This window comes from Salvelinus alpinus, chromosome 16, assembly GCF_045679555.1.
Source record: "Salvelinus alpinus chromosome 16, SLU_Salpinus.1, whole genome shotgun sequence".
NCBI classification, from domain to species: Eukaryota; Metazoa; Chordata; class Actinopteri; order Salmoniformes; family Salmonidae; genus Salvelinus; species Salvelinus alpinus.
In genome coordinates, this window is record NC_092101.1 from 12,762,308 (window position 1) to 12,777,500 (window position 15,193).

Sequence of the window (15,193 nt, forward strand, 5' to 3'; positions counted from 1 at the left end):
ATACCTGATTCCGCTAATCAACAAGACCATGACTTTCTGAATCAAATGTGTTAGTCCTGGGTTTCAACTAAAGCCTTTGCAGCCCACTATAACCAGGAATAGAGACCAAAGCAACAGGGTTGCTTCCAATGAATATGAATTGATTATGTTTTCAGGTTAAGATCATTGCTACATGTGTATCTGCTCCTAAGCAATGTATTACTTTGCCTCCAAATGTTAGATACATTAAAGAACCAGGTTAATCTGCAGGTGGAATGCTCTTACATAGGAGTTGATGTATAGCTGGTGAATAGCTCAATCGCAGAGAGAATAAGATTCCTTTTGTATTCTTCTGTACATTGTCATTCCTTGACAGTATCAAATATAGTGTCTTGCCCTATAATATACTTTCCCAGCAGCTGGTATACCCACCATGACGTATTCATTTCATCTATTACTTTTTGGGTTATTCATAGAAAATAAATCATCATTAGAGCATTGAGCCTTCAAATGTAATAAAATGAATGTAAATGATGTAATTATGTACTTCTTCATGGTCTTTTTCTTGCCCCAAAAAAACATTTCTAGTAACAGCATGTATATTATAGTATGAGCATGCTACAGCACCCCTGTTCACATTGCAACGAAAAAATACTAGATGTTACTGGCTTTTTTTTAATCCTCTACTGGCTGTTTTTTCACTGGACCGCCCCCGCACGCTTTGCACTGTTGTATTCAGCCTTTTCTTACAGAGAAATATTGCCTGTTCAGTGAACAGCGTTCACCCCCTCCCTTTTTATTTTATTTATCCCTTCCGCCACAGAGAGCTCTGTCGCTGCTCTCTCTGACATCACAGGCAGACGTGGTCCGCCCCCACGTTGCCTTGCAGAGATGGGCCTACCTGTGACACACACACTCCTCCTCGGTGTAACCCTTACCATGCCAGAGGCTTGTATGAACACAGGGAGAACCGGATTGGCATCATCTTTAAAAATAAGATTAGAAGTGCATGCACTGCAGTGGTTTGTTGTAGAGGTGGAGCAGCTCCATTCACAGGGGGAAAATTTGGGTTGTGTGACGTGTGTCTAATAAAACAAACAAGTAAATGTCCGAAATGCTTTATTGGCTCTTCTATGACATTTGTGTGTAGAAATAATATGTTGATATAGTATGGCCTTTGGGACAGGTCTTTAATGTTAAGAAATACTTTGCAGGAAGACTAAGGGAAGACTTCCTCTGGTGACAAATATTCCCTGCATCCTTTTATACATTTCTAGCTAGTTCGTGGTCAGTTTTATCCAAGATGTGATGTATAGTTCGTATTAGATGGTGAATAATAGGCAGCATGGGAACTGAATACGCAGCCTTGGCACTGTGCTTCAATCAACCAAGCTAGGCTCTGCTATTAACGTTAGGTCAGCCTTATGGTTGAATTGAGTGGGGATAAATGTAGATGGAGTAAGTAGCAGTGAAATGGGTGTACCCACAGGATATTTGGCTCAGGGAATCGTAGTGGACTTTCCTTATCCAAGCAGGAACTGTATCCTCCCTTATACTCATGGAACATGAAATGGCGACAACACATAGACATTACACAAGTGAGGCTGATCGAGGGGTATTGGATATCAAATGTTTCTGTTAGTAGTAATGGGATTTTAGTATATTGAGCGGTTAAAATGTGAGTGTGTGGTGTCTGGGGACCCCTATATCAGGCTATAAGTGGTAGATGTCTCCCCTCCTTGTATCTCCTTATTACACTGTCACATAATAGCTACATTGTTGCTATTGTGTAATGCAGTTTTACATTAATTAGTAACTGGATTATTGACACTTTGTAACAGAGCAATACTAGTGGTTGACAAGGTACCCCCCCATGTCTATCCAACTTGATGGATTCCCCATTCTACAAGTGAACAGGTCATTGGATTCAGGGAAATCCAGAGGGGTATGTCTCTTCATCAATAACAGATGGTGTGCAGACTCTAGCACAGTGGAAGTCTCGACCTATTGTTCACCCGTCTTGGAATACCTAACGGTCAAATGCCGACCCTTCTACCTCCCCAGAGAGTTTATCTGTTATCGTGACTGTGGTATATATTCCACCTCAGGACAACAACAAGCTGGCACGTAATAAACTCTACGAGGTTATAAACAAGCAGGAAACCATGCACCCGGAGGCTGCTTTACCTGTTGCCAGAGATACGTGATGCCCAACTTCTATCAACACGTCTTCTTCACCGCTAGGGCGATAAAGTCCTTCCTCGTCCCCCTTTCGGCAAATCAGATCATGTCTCTATACTCCTGCTTCCTGTTTACAAACAAGCTCAATCAGAAAGTACCTGTGACGCGCTCCATAGAGAGATGGCCCTCCGAATCGGAGGCTATGTTACAGGACTGCTTTGCTAGTGCCAACTGGAATATTTGGGAATCCGCCGATAGCACCAATGAGCTAACCACCTCGGGCTTCGTCAGGGAATGCATTGCCGACGTTGTCCCCACCGTGAAGGTTTGCTGCTTCCCCAATCAAAAGCCCTGTATTAACACTGAGGTATTCTCTAAACTAAAGGACACAGCTAACGCACACAGTGCTATCGCAGCCAACTAAAGCTACGGCCGAGGACACAAACGTGTACAAGAAGTCCTGCTGCGACCTCTGCAGAGCCATGAAACAGGCAAGAGGACAATACAGGAACAAGGTGGAATATTATTATGCCGGCTCCGACGTTCGACGCATCTGGCAGGGGCTACAGTCCATTACAGATTACAAAGTTAGACCTAGCCGTGATCCATCCGATGCCTCTACCAAACGAACTCAGTGCATTTTATGCACCTTTCAACAAAAACTACACCGAGCCGTGCACGAGGGCCCCCACCGTACCAGATAACTGGGTGATCTCGCTCTGAGGCCGACGAGTATGGTTTTTAATCTGGTCAACACTCGCAAGTCCGCGCACCCGTACGGTATTCCAGGGCACATTCTCAGAGCATGCGCAGACCAGCTGGCAGACATCTTCACGGTAATTCTCAACCTGTCAGTCTGTAATCCCCAAGTCTCAAGCTGACTCCATCATTCCTGTTCCTGAGAACTCTAAGGCTACCTGCCACAATAACTACTGCCCTGTGGCACTAACATCTGCTTTGAAAGTGCTTTGAAAGACTGGTCATGGCACACATCCCCTCCATTATCCTAGACCCACACCAATTTGCATACTGCCGCAACAGATCTATAGACGATGCAATCTCAATTGCACTCCACATTGCCCTCTCCCACCTGGGCAAGAGGAATACCTATGTGAGAATGCTGTTCATCGACTACAGCTCAGCGTTCAATACCATAATGTCCTCCAAGCTCGTCACCAAGCTTGGGAGCCTGGAACTGAACACCTCCCTCTGCAACTGGATCCTGGACTTCCTGAAGGGCTGACCCCAGGTTGTGAGAGTAGCCAACAACACCTCTGCCACGCTGACCCTCAACATAGGGGACCCCCGGGGGTGTGTGCTTAGCCCCCTCCTGTACTCCCTGTTTACCCACGACTGTGTGGACAAGCACGACTCCAACTCCATCAAGTTTGCTGATGACATGACGGTGGTAGGCCTGATCACCAACAACGGTGAGACAATCTACAGGGAGGAGGTTGGAGAACTGTCAGTGTGGTTCCAGGACAACGACCTGTCCCTCAACGTCAGCAAAACCAAGGACCTGATCGTGGACTAAAGGAAACAGGGATTGGTACACACCCCCATCCACATCGACGGGTCGCAGTTGAGATGGCCAAAAATGTCAAATTCCTCTGTGTCCATATCACTGAGGACTTAACATGGTCATCTCAAACCAGAACCGTTGTGAAGAAGGTAGGCAACGCCTCTTCTCCCTCAGGAGGTTGAAACGATTTGGCATGGCCCCTCAAATCCTCAGGAACTTTTACAGCGGCACCATTGAGAGCATCCTGACTGGTTGTATCACGTCTGGTATGGCAACTGCACCGCCCGCGACCGGAAGGCCCTACAAAATGTGGTGCGAACAGCCCAGCGCATCACTGGGGGCGAGCTACCAGCCACCCAGGACGTACAATGCATCCGGAAAGTATTCAGACCACTTCACTTTTTCCACATTTTGTTATGTTACAGCCTTATTCAAAAATGGATGACATATTTTTTTCTATCTACACACAATACTCCATAATGACAAAGCAAAAATACGTTTTTACAATTTTTTGCAAATATATTACAAATAAAATCATCTGAGCAAATGGGGGAGAAGGGCCTTGGTCAGGGAGGTTAACAAGAACCCGATTGTCACACTGACAGAGCTCCGGAGTTCCTCTGTGGAGATGAGAGAACCTTCCAGAAGGATAACTATCTCTGCAGCACTCCACCAATCAGGCCTTTATGGTAAAGTGGCCAGACAGAAGCAACTCCTCAGTAAAAGGCGGATGACAGCCCGCTTGGAGTTTGCCATAAGGCACCTAAAGGACTCAGACCATGAGAAAAAGATTCTCTGGTCTGATGAAACCAAGAATGCCAAGCGCCTGAATCCCAAGCGTCACGTCTGGAGGAAACCTGGCACCATCCCTACGGTGAAGCATGGTGGTGGCAGCATCATGCTGTGTTTTTCAGCGGCAGGGACCGGGAGACTAGTCAGGATCGAGGGAAAGATGAACAGAGCAACAGTGAGATCCTTGATGAAGGATGAAGGAGCTCCAGAGCGCTCAGGACCTCAGACTGAGGCGAAGGTTCACCTTCCATCAGGACAACAACACTAAGCACACAGCCAAGACAATGCAGAAGTGGCTTCAGGACAAGTCTCTGAATATCCTTGATTGGCCCAGCCAGAGCCCAGACTTGTACCCGATCGAACATCTCTGGAGAGACATGAAAATAGCTGTGCAGCAACGCTCCCCATCCTACCAGAGCTTGACAGGATTTGCAGAGAAGAATGGGGGAAAGTCCCCAATACAGGTGTGCCAAACTTGTAGCGTCATACCCAAGAAGACCTGATACTGTAATCGCTGCCAAAGGTGCTTCAACAAAGTACTGAGTAAAGGTTCTGAATACTTATGTAAATGTGATATTTCAGTTTACATTTTTTATAAATTTGCAAAAATTTATATGAGCTGTTTTTGCTTTGTTATTATGGGGTATTGTGTGTAGACTGATGAGGACAAAGAAAGAGTTAATACATTTTAGAATACATGCCAGGCGGTATCTGAAAAAGCCCCCAAAAATTGACAAAGACTCCAGCCACCTGAGACATGCACTGTTTTCAATGCTGCCGTCCAACAAGCAGTACCAGTGCATCAAGGCTCAGACAAAGAGACTCTTAAACAGCTTCTATCCCCTGGCCATAAGACTAACAACTACTGCTCTCCCTCTCCCACAGACTATCCACACTGACTATATGCCCATTTACAAGTTTCTACCCACTCAGACAACTCAGACACAACCTACGCTGCTGCTAAAATTATTGATTATATGTCTTACTCCATTACACTACTGTCCATTGATTATTGATTGCCATTACATTGGTATTGATCTATTTATCCTGCTACTGGTCACTATAACTTCTGTTTACATGTATATACAGTACCAGTCAAAAGTTTGGACACTCACCTTTATTTAACCAGGTAGGCCAGTTGAGAACAAGTTCTCATTTACAACTGCGACTTGGCCAAGATAAAGCAAAGCAGTGCGACACAAACAACAACACAGAGTTACACATGGGATAAACAAACGTACAGTCAATAACACAATAGAAAAATCTATATACAGTGTGTGCAAATGTAGTAAGATTAGGGAGGTAAGGCAATAAATAGGCCATAGTGGCGACTAATTACAATTTAGCAATTAACACTGGACTGATAGATGTGCAGAAGATGAATGTGCAAGTAGAGATACAGGAGTACAAAGGAGCAAAAAAAAATATAACAATATGGGGATGAGGTAGTTGGGTGGGCTATTGACAGATTGGCTGTGTACAGGTGCATTGATCAGTAAACTGCTCTGACAGCTGATGCTTAAAGTTAGTGAGGGAGATATAAGACTCCAGCTTCAGTGTTTTTTTTTTTTCTCAATTCGTTCCAGTCAATGGCAGCAGAGAACTGGAAGGAAAGGCGGCCAAAGGATAAGTTGGCTTTGGGGATGACCAGTGAAATATACCTGCTGGAGCGAGTGCTACGGGTGGGTGCTGCTATGGTGACCAGTGAGCTGAGATAAGGCGGGGCTTTACCTAGCAAAGACTTATAGATTACCTATTCGTTTGGCGACGAATATGAAGCGAGGGCCAGCCAACGAGAGCATACAGGACGCAGTGGTGGGTAGGGAGTTTTTCCTAGCCACCGTGCTTCTATACCGTGCTTCTACACCTGCATTGCTTGCTATTTGGGGTTTTAGGCTGGGTTTCTGTACAGCACTTTGTGACATCAGCTGATGTAAGAAGGGCTTTATAAATACATTTGATTGATTGATTTGATAGTATATGGGGCTTTGGTGACAAAACGGATAGACTACATCCAATTTTCTGAGTAGAGTGTTGGAGGCTATTTTGTAAATGACATCGCCGAAGTCAAGGATCGGTAGGATAGTCAGCTTTACGAGGGTATGTTTGGCAGCATGAGTGAAGGATGCTTTGTTGTGAAATAGGAAGCCGATTCTAGATTTAATTTTAGATTGGAGATGCTTAATGTGAGTCTGGAAGGAGAGTTTACAGTCTAACCAGGCACCTAGGTATTTGTAGTTGTCCACGTATTCTAAGTCAGAACCGTCCAGAGTAGTGATGCTAGACGGGCGGGCGGGTGCGGGCAGCGATCGGTTGAAGAGCATGCATTTAGTTTTACTTGCATTTAAGAGCAGTTGGATGCCACAGAAGGAGTGTTGTATGGCATTGAAGCTCGTCTGGAGGTTTGTTAACACTGTGTCCAAAGAAGGGCCAGAAGTATACAGACACAACTACTCATTCAAGGATTTTTCTTAATTTTTTACCATTTTTTAAATTGTAGAATAATAGTGAAGACATCAAAACTATGAAATAACACATATGGAACCATGTAGTAACCAAAACATTTTTAAACAAATAAATATATATTTTTGATTTTAGATTCTTCAAAGTAGCCACCCTTTGCCTTGATGGCAGCTTTGCACACTCTTGGCATTGTCTCAATCAGCTTCACCTTGAATGCTTTTTCAACAGTCTTGAAGGAGTTTGCACATATGCTTAGCACTTGTTGGCTGCTTTTCCTTCACTCTGTGGTCAAACAGAGTGATCTGATGCAGCACTCCATTACTCTCCTTCTTGGTCAAATAGCCCTTACACAGTCTGGAGGTGTGTTGGGTCATTGTCCTGTTGAAAACAAATGGTAATCCCACTAAGCACAAACCAGATGGGATGGAATATCATTGCAGAATGCTGTGGTAGCCATACTGGTTAAGTGTGCCTTGAAATCTAAATAAATAACTGACAGTGTAGCCAGAAAAGCACCCCCATGCCATCACACCTCCTCCTCCATGCTTCACGGTTGGAACCACACATGCGGAGATCATCCATTCACATACTCTGCGTCTCACAAAGACACAGCGGTTGGACCCAAAAATCTCAAATTTGGACTCATCAGACCAAAGAACAGATTTCCACTGGTCTAATGTCCATTGCTCGTGTTTCTTGGCCCAAGCAAGTCTCTTCTTATTGGTGTCCTTTAGTAGTGTGTTTCTTTGCAGCAATTCAACCCTAAAGGCCTGATGAATGAATTATTCTCTGAACAGTTGATGTTGAGATGTGTCTGTTACTTGAACTCTGTGAAGCATTTATTTGGGCTGCAATCTGAGGTGTGGTTAACTCTAATGAACTAATCCTCTGCAGCAGAGGTAATTCTGGGTCTTCGTTTCCTGTGGCGGTCCTCATGAGAGCCAGTTTCATCATAGCACCTGATGGGTTTTGCGACTGCACTTGAAGAAACGTTCTATGGTCTTGAAATTTTCCGGATTGACTGACCTACATGTCTTAAAGTAATGATGGACTGTCGTTTCTCTTTGCTTATTTGAGCTATTGTTGCCATAATATGGATTTATCCCTATTTGGTAAAATACCATCTTCTGTATACCACCCCTACCTTGTCACCAGGGTTAGGGAGAAACGGATGACGTAATCCGTTACATGTAAGAGATTATAAAAAAACTGTAACTGTAATCTGTTACCAGCAAAAATATTGTAATCAGATTACAGATACTTTTTTAAAAAACTAGATGATTACTTCGAGGATTACTTTTAAATTCAGAAAGGATGTTTGCGGGGAAAAAATCTGACACTTCTGTTTTTTCAATGCATTCAAATCAGCATTGAAAAAAGGTGCACTTCTAAATGTGTTCAACGTGAGCGAGACTGACCACAAGTCAGAGACCACTATGATGACACACCAAATGTGTTTGATGGATCGCGGGAAAAGAGCAGGAATAGGCTTTTGTAGGCTACAGTCCAAGCTATATCTTCCAATGATGTGACTGCTGTCGGCATCCAAAGATTATCCAACTTGAATACATGCTTGGAGGTAGGGATGACAGCAGTGGTGTTGTCTACGGCGATATGGATTTCACTTATTATTGATATCTACATAGCGCATTGATGTGAATCACACTGCTGCTCTCTCGTTTAGCTATTTGCAGTTTACGGATTGTGGTTGTTGTAGATGGCTGTTCACAATTCTAAATGTGTATTTGAATCGAATAATGGTTGAATTCAAGAAGTTTAAGCTGCCTATCAATCATTGTTTTTTAAACCATTGGACAGCCAGTGAAAAATGGGCTCTTGCAACAGTTGCATAGTGCGGATCCGAGCCTATGGAATAAAAGTGAGGCCTTTATTGGTTAATCTAATTAATGCGGATAAAAAAAGAAACCCATCGGCCTAATGGATACATGCTCAATCTCGCACACTTTTGATAGACTTAAAGGCGCAATCTGTAGTTGCTACATCCATTTTTGAACTTATCAAATATATATAATATATATATATATATATATATATATATATATATATATATATATATACTGTATATATACACACACACAGTTGAAGTCGGAAGTTTACATACACCTTAGCCAAATACATTTAAACTCAGTTTTTCACAATTCCTGACACTTAATTTTAGTAAAAATTCCCTGTCTTAGGTCAGTTAGGATCACCACTTTATTTTAAGAATGCGAAATGTCAGAATAATAGAAGAGAGAATGATTTATTTCAGCTTTTATTTCTTTCATCACATTACCTGTGGGTCAAAAGTTTACATACACTCAATTAGTATTTGGTAGCATTGCCTTTAAATTGTTTAACTTGGGTCAAATGTTTCGGGTAGCCTTCCACAAGCTTCCCACAATAAGTTGGGTGAATTTTGGCCCATTCCTCCTGACAGAGCTGGTGTAACTGAGTCAGGTTTGTAGGCATCCTTGCTCGCACACGCCTTTTCAGTTCTGCCTACAAATGTTCTATAGGATTGAGGTCAAGGCTTTGTGATGGCCACTCCATTACCTTGACTTTGTTGTCCTTAAGCCATTTTGCCACAAAAAATGGCTTAAGGAAGTATGCTTGGGGTCATTGTCCATTTGGAAGACCCATTTGCGACCAAGCTTTAACTTCCTGACTGATGTCTTGAGATGTTGCTTCAATATATCCACATAATTTTCCTCACTCATGATGCCATCTACTTTGTGAAGTGCACCAGTCCCTCCTGCAGCAAAGCAACATGATGCTGCCACCCCGTGCTTCACTACTGGGATGGTGTTCTTCGGCTTGCAAGCCTCCCCCTTTTTCCTCCAAACATAACGATGGTCATTATGGCCAAACAGTTCTATTTTTCATTCATCAGACCAGAGGACATTTCTCCAAAAAGTACGATCTTTGTCCCCATGTGCAGTTGCAAACCGTAGTCTGGCTTTTTTATGGCGGTTTTGTAGCGGTGGCTTCTTCCTTGCTGAGCGGCCTTTCCAGGTTATGGCGATATAGGACTCGTTTTACTGTATATATAGATACTTTTGTACTTGTTTCCTCCAGCATCTTCACAAGGTCCTTTGCTGTTGTTCTGGGATTGATTTGCACTTTTCGCACCAAAGTACGTTCATCTCTAGGAGACAGAACGCATCCCCTTCCTGAGCGGTATGATGGATGTGTGGTCCCATGGTGTTTATACTTGCGTACTATTGTTTGTACAGATGAACGTGGTACCTTCAGGCATTTGGAAATTGCTCCCAAGGATGAAGCAGACTTGTGGAGGTCTACAATTTTTTTCTGAGGTCTTGGCTGATTTTTTTTTAGATTTTCCCATTATGTCAAGCAAAGAGGCACTGAGTTTGAAGGTAGGCCTTGAAATACATCCACAGGTACACCTCCAATTTACTCAAATTATGTAAATTAGCCTATCAGAAGCTTCTAAAGCCATGACATTATCTGGAATTTTACAAGCTGTTTAAAGGCACAGTCAATTTAGTGTATGTAAACTTCTGACCCACTGGAATTGTGATACAGTGAATTATAAGTGAAATCATCTGTCTGTAAACAATTGTTGGAAGAATTACTTGTGTCATGCACAAAGTAGATGTCCTAACCGACTTGCCAAAACTATAGTTTGTTAACAAGAAATTTGTGGAGTGGTTGAAAAATGAGTTTTAATGACTCCAACCTAAGTGTATGTAAACTTCTGACTTCAATTGTACATGTAATTAGAGGGTGAAACACAGAAAGTCCGGGTAGCTGTTAAATTAACTGTTCAGCAGTATTATCGCTTTTGGGTCGAAGCTGTTCAGGAGCCTTTTTGTCCCAGACTCAGCGCTCCGGTACCGTTTGCCGTATGGTAGCAGAGAGAACAGACTGTGACTTGCGTGGCTGGAGTCTTTGACAATTTTTAGGGCCTTCCTCTGACACCGCCTGGTATAGAGGTCCTGGATGGCTGGGAAATCGGCCCCAGTGATGTACTGGTTCTTACAGACTACCCTCTGTAGAGCCTTGCGGTCAGATGCCGAGCTCTCAATGGTGCAGCTGTAAAACCTTTTGATGACCTGCAGGCCCATGCCAAATCTTTTCAGCCTCCCGAGGGGGTAGAGGCGTTGTCGTGTCCTCTTCATGACTGTGTTGGTGTGTTTGAAACCATGATAGGTCCTTAGTGATATGGACACCGAGAAACTTGAAGCTCTCAAACCATCTCCACTACAGTCCCATCGATGTGACTGGGGTCGTGCTCGGCCCTACGTTTTCATGTATTCCACGATCAGCTCCTTTGTCTTGCTGATGTTGAGGGAGAGGTTGTTGTCCTGGCACCACACTGCTTACCAAGAAGTCAGTGAATGTTCCTGAGTGGCTGAGTTACAGTTTTCACTTAAATTTGCTTGAAATTCTATGGCAAGACCTGAACATTGTTGTTTAGGAATGATTAACAATCAATTTGACAGAGCTTGAAGAATTTTAAAACGAATAATGGGCAAATGTTGCACATTCCAGGTGTGGAAAGCTTTTCGAGACTTACCCAGATAGACACACAGGTGTAATATCTGCAAAAGGTGATTCTAACATGTATTGACTCAGAGGATTGAGTCTTTATCTAATCAAAATATATTACTGTTTTATTTTTCATTATTATTATTTTTTGTACAAATGTTAGTTTTTCTTCCTCTTTGACAGAGTATTTTGTGTAGCTCGTTGAGTCTGCGCTCCTCTCCATAACGATTTAATTAGCCTACATGTATTTTTTTATATATATATCAACTGTTACTAATAATCCTCAGCAACAACCACACGGCCGTGGCAGCGTTTACAGAGGTAAGCAAATATAGGTAAACGAAACAATATAATTAAATGTAATAATAATGTAGGCTGTAACAACTGAAGTAAATTGTCAGTTAAATATGTGTGGTTGTTAGGACTCCCTACGGTCGACACTGATTGTGGCTAATATTTACCTTGATAGAAATAGAAAACAGAGAAAGTCTGGGTAGCCTATAACTAAGACATTCGAGGGTGCCCATCCCTGCAAGTAAAAAGGCAGTACAATTTAAATTCTGCATAATGGCACAGCATTTCATAAACTTTACTGTTCATGAAATGCTGCCATTTGACTGGTTTCACATTCATCTCCAGTGATTATAAGGTAAAATAATGTATATTTACAATCCCCTTATCCAAACGGATTACTCATTTACCTATCTCTTATCAATAGCTCTCATTAAGTTGTAAATTACAGTGCATGGAGAACGGTGTTATTTCAATCTAAAAAAATAAAGTAATGCTTTTTCCACTTGGAACCGGTAAGTTCGCGAGACCTTATTAATGTTTTCTTTGTGCGTAAAGGTGGTGGAATTAATAGGGAATTAAGTCAAGGTCAGAATACGAAGTATCTGTAGACACACCTCCGCCACACCTTCATTTATTAAATCTCCACCCCAAACGAATAGCGGTTGAATAGCATGCTATTCTCATGTTTAAGTTAAAGGTCAGAATAGGCCTAGAGAGAGAGGTGCATGAAAAGGGAATTACGTTTCATTTACTTGCACTTAACTCGGGTCAGAATCAGCCCTGTGGTGAATAAACTTTGAAACTTGAAAATAAGAGTAGGTCACTCTTACCTTATAACATTGTATATGCCTTTACTGTGTCAATCAGTTAGTGAAAATAGTGTGACCTTGAATACACTGATAGTCATTATATATCATGTGTTTTTTATAAAGCTCATTCTAAAATCCACACTCTTAGTCCTAGTATCTTCTCCATTTGCTATTTTCTTCTTTCACCACACTTTTTGGACAAGGTAAAAAATAACGTTATAGGGTATTTAGTGCAAAAACATTTGTCAAACAGAACTCAATGACTTGTTTTACTGTGCAAAAGCAATAGAACAGGGAAGAAAACAAGCCTTGACCAACCCCCACGCCTCCATCCAAGATTTGCTATGACATCAAACCACAATGCACCGCAGTGTTTGCAGTTTACCCGCCTTCTCCATGGCAATGGGGCTAGTACGTCCCCTTATTCAAATAAAATACGGAAAAAACGCGATTTCTGTCCAATCTGCGCGCTCTGAAGTGACATAATGGAATTTACGAGGATAGAAAAGGTAGCGGCAGCATGCGAGCGCACACATTGGAACTTCTACCCCTCTAGTCGGGAGATTAACCATCGACTGTTTCTTATCAATTGTTTATTAACAAGGAAAAACAAAAAACGACAACATTTTTGAGGCAAAAGGTGATTTATACCCTGAACTTGGAGAAGGGGTAGGGCAACTTTAAAAGAGCATTTGATTTAATGTTATGCAAATTACGCATCGTTTCCTCTTCAGCAACTGAGAGGTTATGGGAACCCCTCTTTCTGTCGTAAGGCTCTGCTGACTTTTTACAGCTGCTGTCATCTAAGAATTTGTCTTTTACCAAAATATGATGAAGAATGACATTCATTTAAACCTTGTAGATGCCACTAATCTAAAGCCCCATCTCCGCGACGCCGAGAGCATTCTCAACTCCCCGGACCTTGGGCTGCTGAAATTGGCTTCCCCGGAGCTGGAGAGACTCCTCATTCAGTCCAACGGAATGGTCGTAACAACACCGACCTCTCAGTTCCTCTACCCCAAGTCAGTAACTGACGAACAGGAGTTTGCCGAGGGATTCGTCAAGGCTCTGGAGGACTTACACAAACAGAACCAGCTGAACGGGGGGACTTGCGCTCAAACGAACAGTCTCGACCTAAGTACCAACGTGGCTCCTGTCACTGTACACATGGACTTACCCGTCTATACGAACTTGAACAGTTATGGTAATGGACCTTTGGGCACCACTGTCAATTACTCCACAGACACTGTACCCTTCCCACCTCCTCCCTCTCACCATTTAGGTGGCACACAGCAGCAACAAGCACATTCCCGGTTGCAATCCTTGAAGGATGAGCCGCAGACAGTCCCTGACTTGCACAGCTTCGGCGACAGTCCACCACTGTCGCCTATCAACATGGACACACAGGAGCGCATTAAAGCCGAGAGGAAAAAGCTGCGGAATAGAATTGCTGCGTCCAAGTGCCGAAAGAGGAAACTGGAGAGGATATCCAGACTCGAAGACAAAGTCAATAACCTAAAAACTCAAAACACTGACCTGGCCTCAACGGCAAGTGTACTCCGGGATCAAGTGGCTCAGCTAAAACAAAATGTTTTGAATCATGTGAACAGCGGATGCCAATTGTTGCCACATCAAGTTCAAGTGTACTAATCGCAGGACGACATTGGCAACCAGCATAAATAAGCTCAATATCTGTTCTCTTGTTGGCTCTCAAATATCTCAATTATGCACGTAGAGCCATCGACTTTACAGACTAAAAGGACTTCACTAATGTACATTTTCTGTTTACACATTCTTTCTCATGGGTGTAAGACTGGATCAAACCAGTTCATCATTATTGTATTACTATATCATAGCCTTATACTGAATAAATAAATATTTGCATGTTTATTGACAAACTCGAATGTTACCTAAGAGGGTGTCATTGGGTGCACGTCATTTCTTACCCCTTTTAACGTTTACAAGCAAGCACTTGTACATTTTATATTCAATGCTCCAGTGTCTTATTTCAGTGTTATCTTAATGTGAAACTGTTGTCACCTTTTTGTTGCACTGAATATTTCCCTTCACATTCCTATTTTACTTGGATTCAGTTATCAAATAAACCTTGCTTGATAATACACGGCACATGTTTTGCTGTCTGTTGGTTCAGTTTTCTGATTAATTTAGAAGCAACAAAACAAGATCCTACACACCAATGTCTTCACAAGCGACAGTAAGCCTTTATACTAGTTGCGTTTTCACAATAGGCTAAATGATTGGGTGGGGCACACAAGGATATTGCTCAATACATATTTGGAAAGTCCAATAAATTATAACTTGGGTCCAACCCAGCATTACAATTTATTTGATATAAATACACCTTTTAGTACAATATGCCCATGGGACACTTTTCCACTTATTTATGTGAATTTTAAAAGTTAGCATATTAGCCAACTTTATTAGGCCTAAATTGACTCCTAACTCTGGCATCACGTCCGGAGAATGGAGTCCATCGTGGCATTGTAGCATTTAGCATATTGGATACAAACGTATCCATTCCTCGCAGGAAGTCCGTTTGCTGTGATATGTCAGTGAATCGTGTATCAACATGGTGTGTTGTGCCCTCTGCTGGTGTAATACGATAGGCCTATTGCAG

The 15,193-nt window shown here is 42.5% G+C and overlaps 1 protein-coding gene across 1 annotated transcript; it reads left to right on the forward strand.

The window, feature by feature from the left end:
• Positions 1 to 13,069: 13,069 nt before the first annotated feature.
• On the forward strand, positions 13,070 to 14,680 carry LOC139540831 (transcription factor JunD-like). Its single transcript, XM_071344828.1, has one exon. It carries the CDS (start codon positions 13,384 to 13,386, stop codon positions 14,203 to 14,205), a length of 822 nt encoding a protein of 273 aa, XP_071200929.1. The 5' UTR covers positions 13,070 to 13,383; the 3' UTR covers positions 14,206 to 14,680.
• Positions 14,681 to 15,193: the final 513 nt, after the last annotated feature.

Coding starts and splice junctions, on each gene's coding strand:
- LOC139540831 (XM_071344828.1), top strand. CDS start 13,384: ATGATGAAGAATGACATTCATTTAAACCTTGTAGATGCCACTAATCTA.